The sequence below is a fragment of the Melanostigma gelatinosum genome (assembly GCF_949748355.1).
Source record: "Melanostigma gelatinosum genome assembly, chromosome: 10".
Taxonomy (NCBI): Eukaryota; Metazoa; Chordata; class Actinopteri; order Perciformes; family Zoarcidae; genus Melanostigma; species Melanostigma gelatinosum.
Window position 1 is genome coordinate 1286565 of NC_136643.1, and position 25936 is coordinate 1312500.

Genomic DNA, 25936 nt, shown 5'->3' on the forward strand with positions numbered 1-25936 from the left:
ATACGTGATGCATTATACTGTATGTGTTGTGTTTGCAATGTATAATAGTGACTGAATAGTAGTAGAGAAAACAATGCTTCAATGGTTCTAGGTACCTGTCTGCACTTATCTCCACAGTCACCTCCTGGAATGGTTGCAGGACGGCGCAGACCTCTTTCACCAGCTCCCATTCCTCTTGGCTTAATGGCTCAATAGATGCGTTGATGAGGGCCAGGGTGGAGATGATGTCATCTTTTATTTCAAGCATTCGTTTCAACATATAAAATGTTGAGTTCCACCTGGTGGCACACTCTTGTTTGGGCCTCAGTTCAGGAATCCCCATTTGGCGCTGTGTGGACTTTAGCTTCTGTGCTGCTACTGTGCTTTTGTGGAAAAACTCCACAACAGCCTTCACCTTATCCACGGTTGTTTTGATCACCTTCAGACCATCTCTAACCACCAGGTTTAGTGTATGCGCCAGACATGGGTGATGGGTCCACTTCAACATTTCTATGGCTTTGGTGATGTTTGCAGCATTATCACTCACACAGCACACCACTTTGTCCTCTACTTGCCACTCTTTTGCCACTCTTAGTAGCTCCTCTGCCAAGTTTTCTGCAGTGTGTCTGTCGGTGAACTCGAAGCAGTCCAGGAGGCAAGATGTCATCTTGTAATCTTCAATAAAGTGGCAAGTGACAGACATGAAAGAGCAGGTTGTTCTGGAGGTCCAGCAGTCAGTTGTCAGGCAAACTGATGGCGCTTTTTTCACCCTTTCTTGCCATAATGCACATTCTGTGTCATATAGTTTTGGGATCATTGTTTGGGAAAGTGTTTTTCTACTGGGTAGAGTGTATGTGGGATTTAGGGCTTTGACAAAGTTTTTCATTCCTTTGTCCTCCACAATGGAAAAGGGTTGAAAATCAGAAGCTACCATTTTAGCCAACTCATCATCAATACTGTGCTGTTTGGCTGGGGTCATCAGTTTAGGTAAAAACTGACTTATTTTGCTTTGAGTTGCAGTAGGAGAGGTTATACTTGCACGCATGGGGATGGCAGTAGACGTTACAGCAGCTGTTGTTCTGGTATGAGACACACCAGGATCAGTAGATGGTGAGCTGGCTTGCCCTCTCTCCTCTAACTGCACTGTAGGATGGACAGTTCTGATATGTCTATGCAGGTTTGTGGTGGAACCTGCTCTTATAGTGACCTTCGTTTTGCAGTGAAGGCACTCTGCTTTGTTGTTCCCAATATCTTTAAACTGCAGCCAGATGCTGCTTCGCTTTCTAGTGTCACTCATAGTTAAACTACACGACAATGCAAGACGCACACACGCTCCTCAGTCCTCACCGCTCTGTCTCTCTCTTCACTTGCAGTGGAGTCAAGTGGTGTGTCTGCCCCGCCCCCTCTCTGTCTACACATCCTTAATTCTCGCGTGAATGCCGCATGCTGGTCGCCATGCTGGCCAATCATAACAGACCTCTGTCGTAACCAGAGCTGGGACTGAGCACTGAAAGTGAAACCTAAGCAGCGAATGGGCAAAAAACTGGGAGCCGGCTCTCACTCGATGCGAGCCGGCTCTTCTGATTCACTACAAAGAGCCGGCTCTCAGAGCCGATGCTTGTGCGCATGACCCATCACTAATAGAAACCACAACCGACTCACAGTTGAGCTCCCTGCATGAACCAGATAAGACCAGACCGGACTCTTCCTGCATGAACCAGATAAGACCAGACCGGACTCTTCCTGCATGAACCAGATAAGACCAGACCAGACTCTTCCTGCATGAACCAGATAAGACCAGACCAGACTCTTCCTGCATGAACCAGATAAGACCAGACCAGACTCTTCCTGAATGAACCAGATAAGACCAGACCGGACTCTTCCTGCATGAACCAGATAAGACCAGACCGGACTCTTCCTGCATGAACCAGATAAGACCAGACCAGACTCTTCCTGCATGAACCAGATAAGACCAGACCAGACTCTTCCTGAATGAACCAGATAAGACCAGACCGGACTCTTCCTGCATGAACCAGATAAGACCAGACCGGACTCTTCCTGCATGAACCAGATAAGACCAGACTAGACTCTTCCTGCATGAACCAGATAAGACCAGACCGGACTCTTCCTGCATGAACCAGATAAGACCAGACTAGACTCTTCCTGCATGAACCAGATAAGACCAGACCAGACTCTTCCTGCATGAACCAGATAAGACCAGACCGGACTCTTCCTGCATGAACCAGATAAGACCAGACCGGACTCTTCCTGCATGAACCAGATAAGACCAGACCAGACTCTTCCTGCATGAACCAGATAAGACCAGACTAGACTCTTCCTGCATGAACCAGATAAGACCAGACCAGACTCTTCCTGCATGAACCAGATAAGACCAGACTAGACTCTTCCTGCATGAACCAGATAAGACCAGACTAGACTCTTCCTGCATGAACCAGATAAGACCAGACTAGACTCTTCCTGCATGAACCAGATAAGACCAGACTAGACTCTTCCTGCATGAACCAGATAAGACCAGACTAGACTCTTCCTGCATGAACCAGATAAGACCAGACTAGACTCTTCCTGCATGAACCAGATAAGACCAGACTAGACTCTTCCTGAATGAACCAGATAAGACCAGACTAGACTCTTCCTGCATGAACCAGATAAGACCAGACTAGACTCTTCCTGCATGAACCAGATAAGACCAGACCGGACTCTTCCTGCATGAACCAGATAAGACCAGACCGGACTCTTCCTGCATGAACCAGATAAGACCAGACCGGACTCTTCCTGAATGAACCAGATAAGACCAGACCGGACTCTTCCTGCATGAACCAGATAAGACCAGACTAGGCTCTTCCTGCATGAACCAGATAAGACCAGACCGGACTCTTCCTGCATGAACCAGATAAGACCAGACCAGACTCTTCCTGCATGAACCAGATAAGACCAGACTAGACTCTTCCTGAATGAACCAGATAAGACCAGACCCGACTCTTCCTGCATGAACCAGATAAGACCAGACCAGACTCTTCCTGCATGAACCAGATAAGACCAGACTAGACTCTTCCTGCATGAACCAGATAAGACCAGACTAGACTCTTCCTGCATGAACCAGATAAGACCAGACTAGACTCTTCCTGCATGAACCAGATAAGACCAGACCAGACTCTTCCTGCATGAACCAGATAAGACCAGACCGGACTCTTCCTGAATGAACCAGATAAGACCAGACTAGACTCTTCCTGCATGAACCAGATAAGACCAGACTAGACTCTTCCTGCATGAACCAGATAAGACCAGACTAGACTCTTCCTGCATGAACCAGATAAGACCAGACTAGACTCTTCCTGAATGAACCAGATAAGACCAGACTAGACTCTTCCTGCATGAACCAGATAAGACCAGACTAGACTCTTCCTGAATGAACCAGATAAGACCAGACCGGACTCTTCCTGCATGAACCAGATAAGACCAGACCAGACTCTTCCTGCATGAACCAGATAAGACCAGACTAGACTCTTCCTGCATGAACCAGATAAGACCAGACTAGACTCTTCCTGCATGAACCAGATAAGACCAGACTAGACTCTTCCTGCATGAACCAGATAAGACCAGACTAGACTCTTCCTGAATGAACCAGATAAGACCAGACTAGACTCTTCCTGCATGAACCAGATAAGACCAGACTAGACTCTTCCTGCATGAACCAGATAAGACCAGACTAGACTCTTCCTGCATGAACCAGATAAGACCAGACCAGACTCTTCCTGCATGAACCAGATAAGACCAGACCGGACTCTTCCTGCATGAACCAGATAAGACCAGACTAGACTCTTCCTGCATGAACCAGATAAGACCAGACCAGACTCTTCCTGAATGAACCAGATAAGACCAGACCAGACTCTTCCTGCATGAACCAGATAAGACCAGACTAGACTCTTCCTGAATGAACCAGATAAGACCAGACTCTTCCTGCATGAACCAGATAAGACCAGACTAGACTCTTCCTGCATGAACCAGATAAGACCAGACTAGACTCTTCCTGCATGAACCAGATAAGACCAGACTGGACTCTTCCTGCATGGGGGTCATGGGGCGGAGGCCTGTCGGTATGAAAGGATGCTGGATGTTGTACCTCGGTGAAGCTACCACCAGACTGCTGAATGAGTATCTGTGGTGCACTCTTCCCTTGCAAGCAAATAAATGGACAAAGACAACTTTGAATCTTTTGAAGACTTTGTTATTGACTTGTGAACAAAAACTCTCTTCTCCCGATTAACCTAGAAATTTTCCACCACAATTATCATTGCTTCATATACGATAGATCGGACTATAATCAGGCTACATGACGTTAACCTCCGGAGTAGGACTTGTGACGACCCTCCTCCCATACACTAAGGCCATGTCCACATTAGAGTTATTGAGTTATTGATTATTGATTTTGCACAATTCAAACAAAATCTAAAATAATCAAACATAACAGAGATAAATGAATCACAGTGCAGGAAGAGACAGTAAGCCAACTTGGCTTATTTGAAGCCTCCACCTATATAATATTACAATTTTACAAAATTACAAAGAAAAAATAAAATATGCATAAGACATGACATTACAACACAACAAAGAAATAATGTAATTGTGTTGAGTGAGCGTGTGTGCATGTGTAATATAACAGCTAAAACAAGAAAGACATGAAAACTAATTCAATTCAATTCAATTCAATTTATTTTTGTGTAGCCCAAAATCACAAATTACAAATTTGCCTCAGAGGGCTTTACAATATGTACACATTTGACATCCTCTTGTCCCGGGACCCTCACATCAGAACAGGAAAAACTCCCCAAAAACCCCTTTAACGGGAGGAAAGAGGAAGAAACCTGTGGGAGAGCAACAGAGGAGGATCCCTCTCCCAGGATGGACAGGCGTGCAATGATGTCATGTGTAGAACAGGATAGTGAATTACAACACATTCAATGTAATTACAGCACATTCAATGTATGACACAACCACGACAGGAGGCAAGACCTGGTCCAGGTAAACCCGGATACACAGGAACCTGTGAGGAGAGGAAGCACAGAGACTCTGGTGAAGAAGCAGGTCAATAATGTGCATTAATGGTATCGGTAGTATGAAATAGTAATGTGAGTAATAAAAGTGATATTAGCAGTTGGAGTCAGCAGGGCCATGGTAGGAGGAAGGACCAGGGTCCAGATGAAACCATGCTCCATGGAAACCTGTGAGGAGAGACAAGGACTCCGGGGAAGAGACAGAATCAGTACTGTGCATTAATGGTATCGGTAATAGGATTAATAATCAGTACTGTGCATTAATGGTATCGGTAATAGGGTTAATAATGTTAACGATGAAGATCGTAGTAGGTGTCAGCAGGGCCGTGGCTGGTTGAAGAACCAGTGTCCAGATAAAACTGCGGTCATCCTGTGAGGCGAGAAACACAAATACTCCAGGGAAGAAGTGAAGTTAGTAATGAGCATTAATGGGACATCAATGCATACAGACGGAGGTGAAGAAGAGGAGGAGAGAGGTGCTCAGTGTAGGAAGTCCCCCTGTAGTTTTTGCTGATACCAGTTTGTCCATGGGCCGGTCCAAGGCAAGCCAGAGCCAGCCCTAACTATAAGCACTATCAAAGAGGAAAGTCTTAAGCCTACTCTTACATGTGGTGAGTGTGTCGGCCCCCCGGACTGAAACGGGAAGCTGGTTCCACAGAAGAGGAGCTTGATAACTGAAGGCTCTGGCTCCCGTCCTACTTTTTAAGACTCTAGGAACCACAAGTAACCCTGACTCACTGGATCACAGCTCTCTAGTAGGGCAGTATGGTACTATAAGCTCTTTAAGATATGATGGAGCCTGACCAATACGGGCTTTGTAGGTCAGTAAAAGGATTTTAAATTCTATTCTAGATTTTACAGGGAGCCAGTGCAGAGAAGCTAATACAGGAGTAATATGATCTCTCCTCTTAGTTCTTGTTAGTACACGAGCTGCAGCATTCTGGATCAGCTGGAGAGATTTAAGAGACTTATTAGAGCAGCCTGAAAATAAGGAATTGCAGTAATCTAGTCTAGAGGTAACAAATGCATGAACTAATTTCTCTGCATCGCTTTGAGACAGGATGTGCCTGATGTTTGAAATATTACGTAGGTGAAAAAGGCAGTCCTAGAAATAAGTTTTATCTGAGAGTTGAAATCCTGATCAAAGGTAACTCCAAGATTCTTGACGGTGCTGCTGGATGCCAGCGCAATGCCATCTAGAGAAACTATGTCATTAGAGAACTGATTTCGGAGGTGTTCTGGGCCTAGTAGAATAACTTCAGTTTTGTCTGAGTTTAACATCAGGAAGTTGCAGGTCATCCAGGTTTTTATGTCCTTAAGACACGCTTGCAGTTTAGCGAGCTGGTTGGTTTCGTCTGGTTTGATCGATATATATAATTGAGTATCATCTGCATAACAATGAAAGGTTATAGAGTGTTTTATGATAATATTGCCTAAAGGAAGCATATATAAGGTGAACAAGATTGGTCCAAGCACAGAACCTTGTGGAACTCCATAACTGACGTTGGTCTTCATCGAGGCTTCATCATTTACATAAACAAACTGAGATCGATCCGATAAATAGGATCCAAACCATTTCAGTGCGGTTCCTTTGATGCCAATATAATGTTCCAGTCTCTGCAACAGGATGTAGTGGTCTATAGTGTGGAACGCAGCACTAAGGTCTAACAGGACAAGAACAGAGACGAGTCCTTTGTCTGATGCGATTAGAAGGTCATTAGTTATTTTTAACAGAGCTGTCTCTGTGCTATGATGCTTTCTAAATCCTGACTGAAAATCCTCAAATAAACTATTGTTACACAGAAAGTCACACAACTGATTTGCAACTGCTTTCTCAAGGATCTTAGAGAGGAAGGGAAGGTTAGAGATCGGTCTATAGTTGGCCAACACCTCTGGATCCAGAGTGGGCTTCTTAAGAAGAGGTTTAATCACAGCTACTTTAAAGGCCTGTGGTACCTGACCTGTTACTAAAGACAGGTTGATGATATCTAATAAAGTTGTGCTGATTAATGGGAGCACTTCTTTAAGCAGCCTAGTCGGTATAGGGTCTAAGAGACAGGTGGACGGTTTAGACGTAGACATTGTTGAAGTCAGTTTGTCAAGGTCAATGGGAGTAAAGCCATCTCAACATATATCAGGGTTTACAGCTGTTTCTAAGGTTACTCTATTTGTGGAAAGATCGGTCGAGGGCAGGAGATTATTAATGTTCTCTCTAATAATTATAATTTTATCATTAAAGAAGTTGATGAAGTCATTGCTACTGAGGTCTATAGGGATACTCGGCACAACAGAGCTGTGACTCTCTGTCAGCCTGGCTACAGTGCTGAAGAGGAACCTGGGGTTGTTCTTATTTTTCTCTATTAACGATGAGTAATAAGCTGCTCTGGCATTACGGAGGGCCTTCTTATATGTCTTAAGACTGTCGCCAGAGTAACCGAGATTGTTCCAAGTTAGTGGAACGCCATGTTCTTTCAAGTTTTCGCGATGTTTGCTTTAATTTGCGGGTTTCAGGGTTATACCATGGAGCGAATCTCCTTTGTTTTACAAACTTATTTTTTAAAGGAGCAATAGAGTCGAGTGTCCTTCTCAGTGAGCTTGTAGCACTGTCGACAAGATGATCAATCTGGGTCGGACTAAAGTTAGCACAGGAGTCCTCCGTCACATCGAAGCATGGTATCGAGTTAAATACAGACGGAATCACTTCTTTAAATTGATAATACTTAATACATAATACATAAGCCAACTTACAAAACAGCAATCAGATGTTCTTTTAGGCGTCTTTTGAAACATGTTATAGAGGGACATGTTTTTGTTAGGTGGGAATAATCATTCCATAGTTTGGTTCCCTAAATCTTATTGAAAGCTGACCTCTGCTAGTCAGTGACTTAGGAGGATGAAGATGATGAGTTGAGAGTGAACCTGTGAATTGAATTTATAGTCTGTCTTGAAATGATCAGGAATATCCCTTAAAAGTATCTTATCAATGAAAACACAAGTTTGTGAAATATTGATGTCATAATTGTTAAGAATCTGCAATTTCTGAAATAGAGGAGCAGAAGAGAAGTGAGACTCTGATCGGGTTGCGATCGTTTTTACCACGTTTACACGAAGTGTCCCTGGTGTGTCCGTCTGTGTGTGATGATCTGTTACAGGTGCTGATTGGAGGCCCATCAGCTGGATGAGCCACACCTGAGCTGCTGTGGTTCAGCTGGTCCCCTCCAGAACCCAAACTCTCTGCTAGGCCAGAAATCTCAAGGGGTTAAATGAGCAACATGTGTTTCGGTGACCGGACCGTTTACATCAAAGACACGAGTGAGGCTGAGTGAGCTGCTAAGCAATGACACACAAAGCGTTCAGTCTCAAAGGTCTTTTATTTTGAGTCAGTGTCAGACTGTCCAGAGCAACATCCTACCAACTGATACACATGGTTCCAACTCAGCACTTCAGGACGCTCAGGACGCTTACATTATGTTCTGTTGGCAGTGCTGAGCCGGAGAGAAGCCGTGGCGTCAGACTTCCTGACTGGTTGAGGGTCAGTAGGGTTGACTGGGTAGCGTTCAGCCTTTTGACTTAAAGAGATAAAGTCCGAGCCAACGCTCGGCTGCTTCCGTCCTTCTTGTTGAAGTCAGAACTTATTTAGGATCGACTGAAGATGAATCCTCCGTTCCCAGCAGTGAGTAGATGAAAGACTCAGTCCTCACTCTGAACTCGAGCTCTTCTTCAGGATTCAGGTCAGAAGTTTATTGATTGATTCAGAAATATTCAGGAGTTACAGACAAACGCTTCCTCAAGATCACAGAGTCAACAAATCGCTACTTCTGGCAGAGCTCGGTTAATGCTGTGAGCAATATCATCTGCTTCATTCATGTCTGTAATGCTAACGTGCTGTAAACAGTGATACGCTTCATAAGAATCTAAGTACCACATGGAGACATGACTGTACACTACGTGATCTTTTAAAGTTAAGTTCTTTGCTGCGGTGACCTGAACGAGTGTCACGTAGACGTACATGTGCCACTGATCCGGATCGGAGGCTGCTGGAGGGTTTAAGTGTTTATCACGGGCAAAGTGCTCACTTCAGAAGCATCGCACAGACGGATGCTCATAGAAATGGTGCAGAAACGCAAATCTAGGTAGTTTGCTCTACTTGGCGTACACATTTCTGTGAATCTGGAAATCTTCCTCAACTTTGGACTTCAGTGTTTGTTACATTTTGCTTGTAATTTCCTATATTTACACCCAATGAGAGAGAGAGGGATAACACAGCGTGGAGTGGTTCTCCCTTCTCTCGCCCTCATCCCAGCAATGAAGTTCATCTCAGCAGAAGGTCTGGCTTCAGGGAGAAGCAGACCAGATATAAAGATGTGGGCTCAGCACAGTCTCCCAACAGTTCACTCGTCGGGTCTGATCCCACACAGCAGAGTGCGGAGGCCACAGAGAGGCGGTGCAGAAGCAGGTGGAGGGCGGCTGCTCTCATTCGCTGAGCTCCACTGGGGAGAAGGAGGAAATGACAGAGTGGTCCTCTGTGGGGCTGCTGGAGACGAGGAGAGTCTCTGGAAAAGCACCAAGGAAGAACTGGAGGACAAAACAAAAGGAACACTGTTCTTAGAGCGCTGGAACCTCGAGGGTCCTATAGGCATTATGCACACTGTGAATCACGACATGAATACATCATCTGCACATAAAGCGGTTGGAGGTTGCTCTCCTGTGTTTGCATCGACCAAATTAGTGCCGTCAGATACACAGCGTGAATAGAATGAGACCGTGGGCCCAGTGGCCTTAAAGTCTGAAACCAGACTTGAATGAACCTAAGAAACCAATTCAAGTTGCCGCTATCAGCCCGACAGACCAGGTTACTTTCCGAGCATAAGTTGCCATAGTAACTGAGCTTCAACTACATAGAATTTGCTTCATGGAAAGAGCTGAAGAACTGAGATACGCCGGGTTTATCTGGTTTGATGAAGGGGCCGTGTGGTGAGTGTGTTTATCGGCGTCGGTGCTCACGTCGTCTGGGATCTGGCATGGAGGACGCAGACACCGTTTGATTGTCTCACGCTCGAAGATGAGCAAGTACGCTACCACAGGTATCAGGAGGACCAGGACCACGACGACCGGCACCACAGCTGCTACGACCTCGGACTGTTTGGAGTCTTTTCCTGGGACACACACACACACACACACACACACACACACACACACACACACACACACACACACACACACACACACACACACACACACACACACACACACACACACACACACACACACACACACACACACACACACACACACACACACACACACACTAAAGCTAGCAGCTTTGAAAATAGATTCCACAAACAATAAGGACCCTGCTGCTGGTTGTTCATGTTGTAGCACATTAAAGCATTATAAATCATCTACAAATCTATAAATAAAGCTACAAACACGTCTTACCGGCCTCAGGGATGAGCTCACACTGAGCACAGGCGCCCAGTCCGACGGGATGACTGAAGTAGAGGTACTGCACCTCTGCACAGTACCGCTGTCCCTGCTGCAGCTCAGCAATGGTCACCGAGGACACGGCGTCTACGTACTCCTGTCGAAGAGTCAACGACACGTTAGCGATGGAAGCACACGGCACCCTTTCACTCGATGGAGACCGGCTCACACTCGGGCCAGTACCAACGGGAGGACTGTGACCGTTAGCTCATGAGAACAGGAAAGGACCATTATGCTCAACGGGGATCATGATGTCATGGAGACGTGTCAGCAACAGCAGCCTGTGGATCAGACTCATCTCAGCGGTTACAGTACCTCATGGATCACACGAGGCTGACTGATTATTGGACATATACAGCCAGAGTTCAGCTGCCTCCATTGCATAGGTAAGTCAGACTATCTTGTGATTGATGTGATCACATCTAACAGCTGGCACTTCATTCTATGGTGAAGCTTACCATGTTCAAATATGAATAATGAATGTTAACGTGAAGGAAACGTCTGGAGCAGCTGAACCTGCTGCAGTGCCTGTTCTTGCTCTGAGTGAGTCTAGCTGCAGGAGTGATGATCCAGTGTTCATTAGAAGAGGCAGGAAGCGTCCTCAATGTCCAACATGTGCCAAACAGCCAAAGGGAAATGTTGAAAGCAGACACTTCCTGAACAACTGGTTTCTACATGCACTACGTACCAGCAGTGCATGCTGGGACACGATGAGGTGACAATGTCCCAACTGTCGGAGGTGCGGTAGCTCCACACTGAGCCACGTTCAGTGGGAGGAGTCTATTTCTCTCCACATGTTGGCCTTCTGGATAAACAACGCTGCCTGAAGTCAGTCAATGCAGCGGTTAACAAAAGTGGAATGTTTTGGTGGTCGGACGACTTCACAGCTGTTCAGTAGATTACTACCACCACCATCTACAGGGCCCTGCTTCCTCTCACCTGCCGGGGCTCGCCCTCCTTGCCATAATAGACCCGGTGTCGAGCGTTGTCTCCGTATTCCTGAGCCAGATTGTGGTTCCTGCTCAGAAGTACAGTCAGGGAGCCCGGCCTTGCACCTGCAGTCAGACTGAAGTCCGGAGTACACGAGTCACCTGGACGAGCACAACACATATCATTAACCAGCACAGATCGACTGAAGGTGTGAGCGCCAATACAAACTCATCAACCTAGCACAGTGGCTTTATTAAGTTATGAAAGCTTACTCGGAGTTTAAGCTTTTGACACCTCACACCGTGTGGTTCGGTAGGTTGACACCGTGACTTACAAAACCTGAATGTCCCCAAACAGGAAGTTAGAAGTGCAGTTAACACAATATAGACAATTAAAACACAGAACAACAGAGACAGCAACTAAGGTCCATGATCCAGAAGACGTCACATGCACTGCTCCAGAACCTCTGCTGCACATAGCTTGTTGAGTTGATGAATGACGTGGCTGGTTCTGTGTGTATGTGCGACCAGAGGACGGTCTGGAGATTCATCCAGACCGTCAGCTGGTCGGCTGCTTCACTTCAGACTGCTGCACCCACAAGCCTGAGCAGCTTCTCCTCGTTTGTTCCTCTAACGCAGGGATTCCCAAAGTGGGGTGCGCAAGCTGCCTCTAGGGGGTGCGCGAGAGGAAAAGTGTAATGGCGGTCTGATGGTGTAATAATATTAAATATTAAAAAAAATGTAATTTTAATTAAAAAACTGTCAGGTGGGACATCTGAAGCTATCAGTCGTAAAAGAGGAGAGGGACAGAGAGAGAGAGAGAGGAATCGGAGGCGAGGGGAACGGAGAGGTGCGTTGGGGAGAGACCGGGAGAAGAAATCGAGCCAGAGTCAGAGGAAGATGAGACGGAGTAGACCGAAAAGGAGGAAGGGATAGCACAGACACATCGGGAGCACATCGGCCCATCGCGGAGTCAAGGTGAAAAAGAGGAAACGAGAGTGAGCATCAGACTGGGAAAAAAAGAGGAAATATGATGAAAAGTATGTGTGTCTGGGCTTCACTTGGATTGGCAACGCAGATTCCCCAAAGCCACAGTGCGTGGTGTGCAGCGAGGTTCTGGCTAACAGTCTGAAGCTCTTATTTACGTCGCCACCTGAACACCAAGCACGCCAGTGCAAGTCAAAAGCCCCTTACATTCTTTATATCCAAATTGGAGGAGTTACAAAACAGCCAAAAACAACTGGAGTCTCATTCATGTGTTGGTCTATTAATGACGCACTACGGGCTTCATATCTGGTTACAGAATAGCGAGAAAGGGGCTACCGCACACAATCACTGAAGACGTGAGCTTGCCAGCTGCCAGAGAGATGGTGGAATGTATGATTGGGGAGAAAGAAGCAAAAAAGTTGGACATGATCCCGGTGTCCAACAACACTGTGTCGCCGCATCGATGCTTTGTCCGAAGACATCCTGGCTTCATTAGTCGCTCATTAATTGTAAATTAAATGTGATAATCTGCCTCTGAGCCTGTGCGTGTGTCCTCACATCCGTATTGCTCTTTAAAAGTGACGCCTTGTGTCACTGAAAGTCATTGAAACTTTGTTGCAGTGTTTCAGGGCGTTTTCACACCTTCAGTTCGTTTGCTTTGTTGCAGTTGCTCCTTTGTTCGGTTTGTGTTCACACTGCAACATTTAACAGCGGACTAAATCTTGTAAACAAATGCCACGCGCGAGCAAACTGTTCTCTCATTGGTCCGATTCTTATGCGGCTATGAAGGCTTAAAAGGCTTTTTTTTTTATTATTAAGGGGGGGGGGGGGGGGGGGGGGGTGCGCGGCCTAAAAAGTTTGGGAACCGCTGCTCTAACGGATTCAGGAATTTCCATCCCAACAAACAATATATCAGGATGCTGCTGATAAAATAGAGAAGAATTTCACAATTCAAGCTAAAAAAAGTTCTGTTTTTAAGAAAATACTTATTTTTTCTTCTTTTTTTTTTAAAGTGGCGTTGGAACATAATCCCAGGTCCTCCTCTCTCTGGTCTCTGATGGAGTCACTGTGGCTTCCTGTAAGCAGTGGCGGCTTCTGAAGAGGTCAGCGTAGCTGCTGCAGTAGCATCTGTTCTATCACAGCTGGAGAGATCTTCATTGAAAGGACACTGAAGGCTTCTGTGGAACAGATGGTTTCTCTCTTCTCCTCACTGACTTCAGGAAGAGTTTGAGTGACAGATGGTTCATCCAATTCCTTTTCCAAACTGTTTATTGAAGCTTCTCAGATGGTTCTGTGTTACGACCCGTCTGCTGAGTCAGCTTAGGGTGGAAATCATGTCTGAAATCATTCATTTCCTGAATCTTAGACCAGTCAGACCACTCACAGCTGTGGTAATACAACAGTGCTAATGTGTGTTCTAGCTTCGTGCTACATTTAGGATATTATGAAAAACAATCCCACAGCATCAATCCCAGCATGCATTTAGAGGAAGAACGCAGCAGCTGCTCGAGGGTTCTTACCGTGCTTGCTGCAGGCTTTGACTGGTGTCGAGGTCAGACCCCGTCTCTCCGCTTGCACACGGAGCATCACGCAGCCGTGCTCGTCCTTCTCTTTGGTGGAAATAACAGGACAGGAATTCGAAGATATGTGGACACATGCTGGTACATCCGTCCACACGTGGCTGTCAAAGCTGAGGACAAGGAACAGATTTACAAGTCATCAGGTCATGATGTCACGACGTCATGATGTCACGAGCCTCTTTTCACAGCTTGCAACACATTTCAAACAAAAGAACTGAGTGTGATTTAAAATACTGTTTGTGAGGCCAATATACACATATTCAATAATTGCCTGACATGTGTCCAGACAGGACCTGAAGAACTTCTCAGATTCTTCTCATGCAGGATGCAGACCGACACACAAGCATCACACCTCACCTGCTGTACTGAACGGTGTAGGTGACGTTTCCCTTCTCGGGGGCAGGAGGCCATGTCAGCAGCCAGTCCTCAACATGGACGTCCAGCGGCGGTGCTGGTGGAACCTCAGACAGTCCTGGGACAGACGGGACTGGATGTAGACAGCGCAGCCAATGAGAAGATGATGTTTGACACCGCAGGACTACAGACATTAGGCACATTCCCTGCATGGTTTATTGGGTCACTCTGCCCCGTCTTATCCTGCATGATCATTATTTCTGTAAAGGAAAACACTAAATCCAGGCACCAGGTGACAATTGGGAATATAGAAATCAAATTCAATATGAAGCAGTAAAGCTTCTGTTATCTCTAAGACACATCTCTAAGACTTCACCGTCCTCTGGAAGCATAGCGTGCACATTAGTACAGAATCACTCAAAGAGTTCACTTTTGATGAAATCTAGTGTGAGTCACTGCCTTTCAATGTCACCACCATGTGTCCCTCTCTGAATACTGGTGGCACCATTAGTCCTCAACAGCTCGGTCCTGAATGACAGAGACCTGGTCTGCGGAACGTCTGTTCCAAACCACTTCTCCTTCCTCTACGGAGACCGTCGTGGGGTCAAGGAAAGGTGTGAAGGGGAGTTGGTGAGGAGTTAGGAAAAGACAACGTGGTGTTCAGAGAATCTGACTCTGCTTTCACTGAGATACGTCATTCTGATGTGACGAGGTCTGCCATGGAGAAACTACAACGAAGGACTACAAACAGCAACTACAACATGACTCCATTGCTCTGTATGCATGCAGGCGTTCTAAAGAGCTCCTTCCTCTGCTGCTCTCACACTTAATCAACATGCTGCAGTAGAAACAATTCGCTCATGTGTAACATCCATCAAACTGTTCAATACAAATATAATGTAGATGCAACGGTTCGGTTGTACTGTGCTTGTTAACAGTATAATACTCCATCATAGGCCTGGCTTGTTAGCACTCAGGCGCCACAACTGTGGCAGAGAGAGGCACTCGTTCGGCAGCCGTCAAGAAGCTGCTGAGTGGGCGGAGCCACATTTCCTGAGAACACCCATTGTTGTTACGATTGGTCAGCTGCCATAAATCAGTTGTATCACCATAGTATGGATTTTAGTTGAGTCACCCGTTCTCTGCATACATCCTGAGAGTAACAACGTACTTTTATTTCTCATTCATTTTATTTAACTCCATGCCACAGTCCTGACTCCTGACCGACACTTGCCACTGACCAGTCAGCGAACTCTATTCGTCGCTGACCAGTCAGCGAACTCTATTCGTCGCTGACCAGTCAGCAAACTCTATTCGTCGCTGACCAGTCAGCAAACTCTATTCGTCGCTGACCAGTCAGTAAACTCTATTCGTCGCTGACCAGTCAGTAAACTCTATTCGTCGCTGACCAGTCAGTAAACTCTATTCGTCGCTGACCAGTCAGTAAACTCTATTAGTCGCTGACCAGTCAGTGAACTCTATTAGTCGCTGACCAGTCAGTAAACTCTATTCGTCGCTGACCAGTCAGTGAACTCTATTCGTCGCTGACCAGTCAGTGAACTCTATTCGTCGCTGACCAGTCAGTGAACTCTATTCGTCGCTGACCAGTCAGTGAACTCTATTCGTCGCTGACCAGTCAGTGAACTCTATTCGTCGCTGACCAGTCAGTGAACTCTATTCGTCGCTGACCAGTCAGTGAACTCTATTCGTCGCTGACCAGTCAGTGAACTCTATTAGTCGCTGACCAGTCAGTGAACTCTATTAGTCGCTGACCAGTCAGTGAACTCTATTAGTCGCTGACCAGTCAGTGAACTCTATTAGTCGCTGACCAGTCAGTGAACTCTATTAGTCGCTGACCAGTCAGTGAACTCTATTAGTCGCTGACCAGTCAGTGAACTCTATTAGTCGCTGACCAGTCAGTGAACTCTATTAGTCGCTGACCAGTCAGTGAACTCTATTCGTCGCTGACCAGTCAGTGAACTCTATTCGTCGCTGACCAGTCAGTGAACTCTATTAGTCGCTGACCAGTCAGTGAACTCTATTAGTCGCTGACCAGTCAGTGAACTCTATTAGTCGCTGACCAGTCAGTGAACTCTATTCGTCGCTGACCAGTCAGTGAACTCTATTAGTCGCTGACCAGTCAGTGAACTCTATTAGTCGCTGACCAGTCAGTGAACTCTATTAGTCGCTGACCAGTCAGTGAACTCTATTAGTCGCTGACCAGTCAGTGAACTCTATTAGTCGCTGACCAGTCAGTGAACTCTATTAGTCGCTGACCAGTCAGTGAACTCTATTAGTCGCTGACCAGTCAGTGAACTCTATTCGTCGCTGACCAGTCAGTGAACTCTATTCGTCGCTGACCAGTCAGTGAACTCTATTCGTCGCTGACCAGTCAGTGAACTCTATTAGTCGCTGACCAGTCAGTGAACTCTATTAGTCGCTGACCAGTCAGTGAACTCTATTAGTCGCTGACCAGTCAGTGAACTCTATTCGTCGCTGACCAGTCAGTGAACTCTATTCGTCGCTGACCAGTCAGTGAACTCTATTAGTCGCTGACCAGTCAGTGAACTCTATTAGTCGCTGACCAGTCAGTGAACTCTATTCGTCGCTGACCAGTCAGTGAACTCTATTAGTCGCTGACCAGTCAGTGAACTCTATTAGTCGCTGACCAGTCAGTGAACTCTATTAGTCGCTGACCAGTCAGTGAACTCTATTAGTCGCTGACCAGTCAGTGAACTCTATTAGTCGCTGACCAGTCAGTGAACTCTATTAGTCGCTGATCAGTCAGCGAACTCTATTCGTCGCTGATCAGTCAGTGAACTCTATTCGTCGCTGACCAGTCAGTGAACTCTATTAGTCGCTGACCAGTCAGTGAACTCTATTAGTCGCTGACCAGTCAGTGAACTCTATTAGTCGCTGACCAGTCAGTGAACTCTATTAGTCGCTGACCAGTCAGTGAACTCTATTAGTCGCTGACCAGTCAGTGAACTCTATTCGTCGCTGACCAGTCAGTGAACTCTATTAGTCGCTGACCAGTCAGTGAACTCTATTCGTCGCTGACCAGTCAGTGAACTCTATTAGTCGCTGACCAGTCAGTGAACTCTATTCGTCGCTGACCAGTCAGTGAACTCTATTAGTCGCTGACCAGTCAGTGAACTCTATTAGTCGCTGACCAGTCAGTGAACTCTATTCGTCGCTGACCAGTCAGTGAACTCTATTAGTCGCTGACCAGTCAGTGAACTCTATTCGTCGCTGACCAGTCAGTGAACTCTATTAGTCGCTGACCAGTCAGTGAACTCTATTAGTCGCTGACCAGTCAGTGAACTCTATTCGTCGCTGACCAGTCAGTGAACTCTATTCGTCGCTGACCAGTCAGTGAACTCTATTCGTCGCTGACCAGTCAGTGAACTCTATTAGTCGCTGACCAGTCAGTGAACTCTATTAGTCGCTGACCAGTCAGTGAACTCTATTCGTCGCTGACCAGTCAGTGAACTCTATTCGTCGCTGACCAGTCAGTGAACTCTATTAGTCGCTGACCAGTCAGTGAACTCTATTAGTCGCTGACCAGTCAGTGAACTCTATTCGTCGCTGACCAGTCAGTGAACTCTATTAGTCGCTGACCAGTCAGTGAACTCTATTAGTCGCTGACCAGTCAGTGAACTCTATTAGTCGCTGACCAGTCAGTGAACTCTATTAGTCGCTGACCAGTCAGTGAACTCTATTAGTCGCTGACCAGTCAGTGAACTCTATTAGTCGCTGATCAGTCAGCGAACTCTATTCGTCGCTGATCAGTCAGTGAACTCTATTCGTCGCTGACCAGTCAGTGAACTCTATTAGTCGCTGACCAGTCAGTGAACTCTATTAGTCGCTGACCAGTCAGTGAACTCTATTAGTCGCTGACCAGTCAGTGAACTCTATTAGTCGCTGACCAGTCAGTGAACTCTATTAGTCGCTGACCAGTCAGTGAACTCTATTCGTCGCTGACCAGTCAGTGAACTCTATTAGTCGCTGACCAGTCAGTGAACTCTATTCGTCGCTGACCAGTCAGTGAACTCTATTCGTCGCTGACCAGTCAGTGAACTCTATTCGTCGCTGACCAGTCAGTGAACTCTATTAGTCGCTGACCAGTCAGTGAACTCTATTAGTCGCTGACCAGTCAGTGAACTCTATTAGTCGCTGATCAGTCAGTGAACTCTATTAGTCGCTGACTAGTCACTGACTTGCGTAACTGAGCTATTCTCATACTCGATCGTGCGCTTGGTCGCAGCCATTACGCACAGCAAGTCCTGTGACGCTGAACACACCTCTACCTGCCTCAGCGGCCTGTGAAAGGATATTTAGCATCGCAGGACTCGTCTTCAGCCCAAGAAGAGCGAGACTGAATTCTCGCAATTTTGAAAACCAACTTCTTCTGAAGATGAACAGGACATGTTTCAGTTTCAAGTAATGACTGTGTTGTTACTTTCGGTGCTGCTTTAGTATTGATCATGTTTTGATATTTGAGTCATGTTGTGGATGATCAGATGGAGTTATGATGGTAGCAGTCGCCCAATTGCAGATTCAGCTTGAGCAAAACCTTTGTCTGTTGTGTTCAAATCAGGCCCACAGGAGTTTACAAGGCAGGTGTCCTTTCTCTAAACACTGACCTGATGCATCAAGTGGATATGTTTTGATGAACATAATATTATGCATTGGCCTCTACATCCTCTAGTCTAATGAGCAGACTTATAAACGCACTGTTACAACTCCTTCATAGTGTCATATTGCTTTATGATGATAAGTTCATCGTAGATGCAAAAGTATACTTATGTACAATATATTATGTTGAACATTGTTGCTCCTGAATGGATCACAGCAACCCAATTATGTTCAACACAGCTCCATGTCCTTGGTCATGGTGTCACAGCACTTAAAAGAATAAACTTCATCATTCTCACAATTCTGACCCTTTGCTTTTTTATTAACAGCATTTACTTGTACTTTTACTTTCAATGAACAGGTTATGATGTTCATTTAATGTTCAGGTTGTGATGTACATTTAATATCAGAAAATTACTTTTGTACTTAAGTACAATAAATATCAGATACTTTAAGACTTTTACTCAAGTAGTATTCTAATAGGTGACTTTTTACTAGAGTAGTTTTCCAGTAAGGTATCTTTACTTTTACTTAAGTATGGCTTTTGAGTACTTTATACACCACTACCGACGAGTCACCGACGTGCCAGTAGGAGGACCTCGCTGTCTCTGCAGCTCTCGTCATGGCGGCCACTGAGACTTCCGGGTCATTTGAGTGAGTGAGGAACCTTCCTCAGCAGAAAGGACTATTCGACCGCAGCCCTGCTCTGTTGAAGACTCGACAGACAAACTGTTGTTAAACTGCTGGAAACCATTAGCGAAGTTACAGACAGCGAACGTTAGACTGCGTTAGCACACGCGATGGTGTTGCATCACAACTAACAGAGAAGTATGTTTAGTTCGTTAAAAACGAAACCGTAACCGTTTCCGCTCACGTATTAAGGTATTAACGTATTACCGTTACCTTGGGCGGCGATAAGAACACACAGGACATTGAACAGCATCGTGACCGCGTCATTTCACAGAGTGCGACGAATCCCCAAACACACTTGTCTTCATAGCAGCCATAACGTGTCTAGAACACTTCCTGAAAACCTGGGATCGACGAGTCCGGGGAGTTACGAGCCTGCTTGTTGTCGCAGCCAGCTGCAGCCAGCTGCAGCAGCTGACTTCCGGGAACGCCCCTTAAAGGGAACGTCACCAATATTACGGAACTAGAAGAAGAACAACGTTACTGTACATGTTACATCCAGCTACTGTGTGGTTACATCACTGAAACCTAATCAATTCAATTGAAATAAATGTATTATTATTATTAATAATTTAGTACATTCCAAAATGACAAATCTTTCCTCAGAGGGCTTTACGATCTGTACACACATACTACATCCTCTGACCTTTGACCCTCACATCAGAACAGGAAGAATTCCCCAGAAACCCTTAACGGGGCGAAAAGAGGGAGAGAACTGAGAGAGCAAGAGAGGAGGATCCTCCATCAGGATGGACATAAGAGTGATAGTAATTCATATATCCTGGTCACATGACTAACACATCACTGGTTTCATCACTTCAATGCTGCACCTGGCAAATGAAGAGCTTATGCTTTTTATACATTATAATATGTCATTTATATATTTGGGGATTATCTTTAAATATAAAAATGTGGTGTGCTTTAAATTGTGTGACATTTTCAATTTTAATAGCTAGCCAACCATTCACATATTGCCAAAATTGTAGAATGATTGGACATGAAAAAGATGTTCAATAGTTTGTGGGGGTCAACATCAAATGCATCTTACCTTTATCATTTCTGCTGCTGGATAATATCTATTCATGATTTTAAACTGTAATTGTATGGCTTTTGGAGAAATTGGCCATTTTCAATATTTTATATAATATTTGTGATCGTCACATTATCCTTTAATCTAATAGTGTCGCTTCTATAATCATGAAACATTACATTTAAGAATTTCCCTGAAAGATTGCTATTACACTTCCTATCACTGATAAGCATTTGACCAATTCCTAAATCTGGCATGACTACCTGTACCTTGAGCAGAGAGCATGCTTTGTATCAAGTGTTGCTTTATTCAGCTGAACGTAATCAAGCTTTCCTTAAAGCTGTAATAACGTAGCCACGGGTCGTAACACAGAACCATCTGAGAAGCTTCAATAAACAGTTTGGAAAAGGAATTGGATGAACCATCTGTCACTCAAACTCTTCCTGAAGTCAGTGAGGAGAAGAGAGAAACCATCTGTTCCACAGAAGCCTTCAGTGTCCTTTCAATGAAGATCTCTCCAGCTGTGATAGAACAGATGCTACTGCAGCAGCTACGCTGTGCATATACAGTACCGGAATATGCACAAATATATATATAAAATCTAATTTAGCAGAAATTCCAACCCTTCAATCTTTATTGAAACGGTTTTGAGGCGCAACAAAAGAGTGGCTTGGATAAACTCATTTTGACACACACTGGACAATAGGTTTTGAACGACAATAGAAAGGTTTCTCATATGTATGGAGGGATTTCTTCATAATCTCTGTTTTATCATGAAGAATTTCACGGTCAAGAGAAACCAGAACTGAGACTTTACGTGCATCAGTACTCTCAGATCTCGGATGGTTTGCTCTGGAACCAGAGTGAAATGTTTCTAGGGTGGTGTTTTCATTTTAGGTTATTTATCTGGTGGAAACTCTTGCTTCAAAAGGAAAATGGGCCTAGTAATAGGCCTAAGCTTGCAAAGTGAGAACGCCGAACTATTCAAAAGACGAGAACTTGCCCAGCTCCACCTTTGTGCAGTCAAATATTTGGAGTAGATTGTGGCGATTCCGCCGCCTCTCTCTTCCTGTCTCACCGACTGATGGGAAATGTAGTCTGCTGGACAGGCCTCAATAACGGTCATTGCTATTTGCATCTAGTAATATGAATATGTAAAAACAAAAGGATGATGTATTTGCTAGATACAGTTAGCAGGGCTGGTTTTATAGAATCGGTTGAGGTCTGAAAGCGCTGGTGCTGCTGTGCAGGTAGATAACGCTCGATTTGCTCTTTCCCTAATCACAACGAGTATGCGCCAGATTGCAAGACCTGGTGTTGAGAGTTCAGTCGGTAAAGCACTAAATCACCATCAGGAATATTTGGGCAACAGGAAGAGCCAGGAGGTGACGAGGTCACTGAGCATAAGGAGAGCAATTAGTGACCAGTGTGTGTCCACGACTGCTGTGAATCATTTGTTCGGGAAGTCAGCGACATGGGGCTGTAGCGACTGAAGGAAAGCTGCACAACTGCCACCGCCGCCGCGTCGGCGACGTGACGCAGTCCTGACGGACGCCCTCGTGCCGTGGAACCTGCGGTGGATACCGGCTCTGCTAAAAAGGAGGTTTTCCCCTAAAAAAGATTAAAATTGTGGACAAGAAAGCGATTGTGTGACAGACAGACTGACTCCATGTGTGCAGAGAGCAGCCGGCCCAGTGTGGCTGTCGGGCCCGACATGAAGACAGCCTTTCTACAGCTTTGGAGTCAGTTCAAAAGATGGTTCAAATCCTCAGATTGCTGCACGGCGCTGTCGTTTGTGGTAAGATGGGTCATAACATGGTGGACGTGGGGCTGTTTGCTAAGAAGACAGAATCTGTTGTGTGACATTTACAAGTTCAGCACCTCGTAGCACGAGGTTACTGCTGATTCTGCGTGATACAGACAGACGTTTTCTGAAAAGAGACAGAGCTTTCGTGTTCTTCAAATGCAAGTGTCCAATGCGGTGACCACAAGCAGAATTCATCCATTCATCTCCACGCTGACCTGGACTCACATATTGTATCTTCATGAGCTTCTGTACAGCTAGATACCACTAGAGGGAAGTAAAGATGTGCATTGAGACTGTTAGAGCCTTCTCTCTTCCAGCTCTTTCTGCTCTCCTCAAACTCCTGAGAGAATGTGTGTTTAGCTGCTGAATGTGTTCACCGGCTGGTCTCTGTGTCCGTCTGTCTGCTGAGCAGGTATGTACAGACGGTTCTACTAAGAGCAGCCGCCGGGCTGATGGAGCGCTGGGACTGAAACGCATCACTCTCTGCAGGGTGTACATTCACAACGAGCTGAAACAATCTAAAGAACCTCTGTAGAATTCAGTGGAACTGCAGAGTTGGCAGTAATCATTTACAATGTAGTCATTGGTTAACATACATGTGATTATATTAACAAGATCACCTGCTGTCTTGTTGACAAAGATTCAACTTCATGTTGAAGGAACAGGAAACTACAGCAATCTGCCTGAATGCTGCTGAACTATTATAGCCGATGTACATGTCCATGATCCCACCTCTATAACTGTGTTATAACCATGTTATATAACTAATACTAGCACCGACATGAATACTGTTCTATGAATGTGATATTTAGTGCTTTGTTAAAAGGTTTTGTCTAATTGTGCTGCAATGACATGAGATCTCAAGGCTCCAGCTGTGAAGGAGTCGTGCTCGTGACATGATGGAGGTTTGCATCCATTTGAGAAATCAAGACTTTGTTTAGACCAAAGACCAACAGGTGAGACCAGCCGCTCAGACCAAGACCACATCTCAAGACTGGTCCATACTACAGCTCTACAGAGAGTGTGTGTGTGTGTGTGTGTGTGAGAACTCACATGCAGTAAAAGCACTCATTTTCACACCACAGCAGTGGTGTATAAAGTACTCAAAAGCCATACTTGAGTAAAAGTAAAGATACCTTACTGGAAAACTACTCAAGTAAAAGTAAAAAGTCACCTCTTAGAATACTACTTGAGTAAAAGTCTTAAAGTATCTGATATTTATTGTACTTAAGTACAAAAGTACTTTAGTATCAAAAGTAATTTTCTGACATTAAATGTACCTCATAACCTGAACATTAAATGAACATCATAACCTGTTCATTGAAAGTAAAAGTACAAGTAAATGCTGTTAATAAAAAAGCAAAGGGTCAGAATTGTGAGAATGATGAAGTTTATTCTTTTAAGTGCTGTGGCATCATGACCAAGGACATGGAGCTGTGTTGAACATAATTGGGTTGCTGTGATCCATCCAGGAGCAACAATGTTCAACATAATATATTGTACATAAGTATACTTTTGCATCTACTATGAACTTATCATCATAATTCTCCGTAAAGCAATATGACACTATGAAGGAGTTGCGTTTATAAGTCTGCTCATTAGACTAGAGGATGTAGAGGACAAATGCATAATATTATGTTCAGCAAAACATATCCACTTGATGCATCAGGTCAGTGTTTAGAGAAAGGACACCTGCCTTGTAAACTCCTGTGGGCCTGATTTGAACACAAAGGTTTTGCTCAAGCTGAATCTGCAATTGGGCGACTGCTACCATCATAACTCCATCTGATCATCCACAACATGACTCAAATATCAAAACATGATCAATACTAAAGCAGCAACCCAGTCATTACTTGAACCTGAAACATGTCCTGTTCATCTTCAAAAGAGGTTGGTTTTCAAAATTGCGAGAATTCAGTCTCGCTCTTCTTGGGCTGAAGACTCGTCCTGCGATGCTAAATATCCTTTCACAGGCCGCTGAGGCAGGTAGAGGTGTGTTCAGCGTCACAGACAGCTTGCGCACAGCTGCGAAGAATTCCCCGAATGCTGCGCTCTCGCGGCTCCTGTCAATCCGTGTATATAGCTACAGCTAACGTTAGCCAACTAGTGCTGCACAACTCTCAACACTTCCTCAGCTCACTAACTCGCTAGCGATCCACGGGTGTTGGTCTTCGTCACCACCGTCGTTTGTTTCGGGAGTAGCAGGTGCTTCCATTTCTGCTTCCATCATGAAATCAGTCATCGTAGAGTGGAATTCTACTCATGTAGTCGCTCGCTAGCTTATAGCATGTAGCATCCTGGCATCACTGGGAATCAAAACACCGCGGCTTTGAGAGCACTTGTTTGCAATTGCGCATTAACGTGATTAACCAATGATTTAACTTGCTGCTCGGACCACTGATTCACCAAACCTGCTTGCAGTCTGTGTTCCACCACAGTCCCTGACGCTGCTCTCATGATTCATTTTGTTTCTAAAGATAGATTTGATTTTGTAGCGAGTAACGAAGGTTTCAGGGGAAATGTATCGGAGTAAAAGTATCAGTTTTATTTGCAAAATGTAGTGAAGTAAAAGTAAAAAGTAAACAGAAATATAAGTAGTAAAGTAAAGTACAGATACCCAAAAAAACTACTTAAGTACAGTAACGAAGTATTTCTACTTCGTTACTATACACCACTGCACCACAGTTTGGTCTTGGGGATGATTTATTTATTTTCATGATGGTCTATGAACATGGGTGCTGTAGATGCAATAGTTGGTGGATGCGACACGTACACTCACGTCACCAGAACATCGATTATATACAGTTTCAAGTCACAACGGACAGCGGCGGGCAGCATGGTGCGGTAATGCAGACTACTGGAGTCAAAGTAAGACTGGATCGAGCTTCAGGAGCTTCAGATGGACCTGGAAGGGTTCCCCTCTTATCGACACCCGGCCTGCAGTTTGATTTCTTCCTGTTCTTCATTTCAACACTTGCTGCCTCAGAACGTCCTCCTCGCATTGCAGGTTCAAGAAAAAGGCCATTAGTTGAGAACAGCAGAGAAAAGTAATGAAAGTCACAGAACAGACGACCCGCCGTTCTGTGTCCATTCACCAAGTGTGTTCTAGCTTCTGACCGGCTTTAACAACTAAAGAGAACCGGTCTACATGGAGGAACCAGAACCACCAGGAGCAGCTCTGGGTTCAGAGTCTGAATCAAACAGAACCACCAGGAGCAGCTCTGGGTTCAGAGTCTCGCTCAATGCCGACGGACGGACGGAGCCGGGGATCAAAGCGGTGAAAGGACGACCCGCTGATGCATGGATGTGAGAGTAATGACTTGGAGGTGACCTCTCAACTAGTAATGTGTAGAAGCAAGTTCTGTTATTCAATTTAATTAATTTTT

At 45.1% G+C, this 25936-nt stretch overlaps 2 protein-coding genes across 3 annotated transcripts in view; both read right to left on the minus strand.

Moving 5' to 3' along the window:
* Positions 1-8403: 8403 nt before the first annotated feature.
* ifngr2 (interferon gamma receptor 2) lies at positions 8404-20116 on the minus strand. Of its 2 annotated transcripts, none has more exons than XM_079276373.1 (7): positions 19927-20116; positions 14389-14518; positions 13972-14141; positions 11475-11626; positions 10491-10632; positions 10056-10201; positions 8404-9626 (listed from the first exon to the last, which is right to left on the minus strand). In XM_079276373.1, the coding sequence occupies exons 1-7, from the start codon at positions 19964-19966 to the stop codon at positions 9525-9527; spliced, it is 882 nt and encodes a 293-aa protein (XP_079132499.1). In that variant the 5' UTR covers positions 19967-20116; the 3' UTR covers positions 8404-9524. The 2 variants fall into 2 exon arrangements, with proteins under 2 accessions (XP_079132499.1, XP_079132498.1); XM_079276372.1 differs by having other exon boundaries at positions 10056-10207.
* A 3817-nt stretch (positions 20117-23933) lies between these two features.
* The window catches only part of LOC306783895 (interferon alpha/beta receptor 1b-like), a 27528-nt gene continuing 25525 nt past the window's right edge, over positions 23934-25936 (minus strand). Inside the window, exon 8 of the mRNA XM_079277735.1 lies at positions 23934-25936. This exon is cut by the window's right edge and continues 1372 nt beyond it. The gene's annotated coding sequence lies outside the window, so the exon portion shown is untranslated.

Excerpts from the sequence above, each read along its gene's own strand:
- ifngr2 (XM_079276372.1), bottom strand. The coding sequence starts at position 19,966 with ATGCTGTTCAATGTCCTGTGTGTTCTTATCGCCGCCCAAG. Across the intron at positions 11,627-13,971 it reads CAAAGCCTGCAGCAAGCACG|GTGACTCGTGTACTCCGGAC; the intron begins GTAAGAACCCTC and ends GTGCTCGTCCAG. Across the intron at positions 9,627-10,055 it reads CATGCCAGATCCCAGACGAC|TTCTTCCTTGGTGCTTTTCC; the intron begins GTGAGCACCGAC and ends TTTGTCCTCCAG.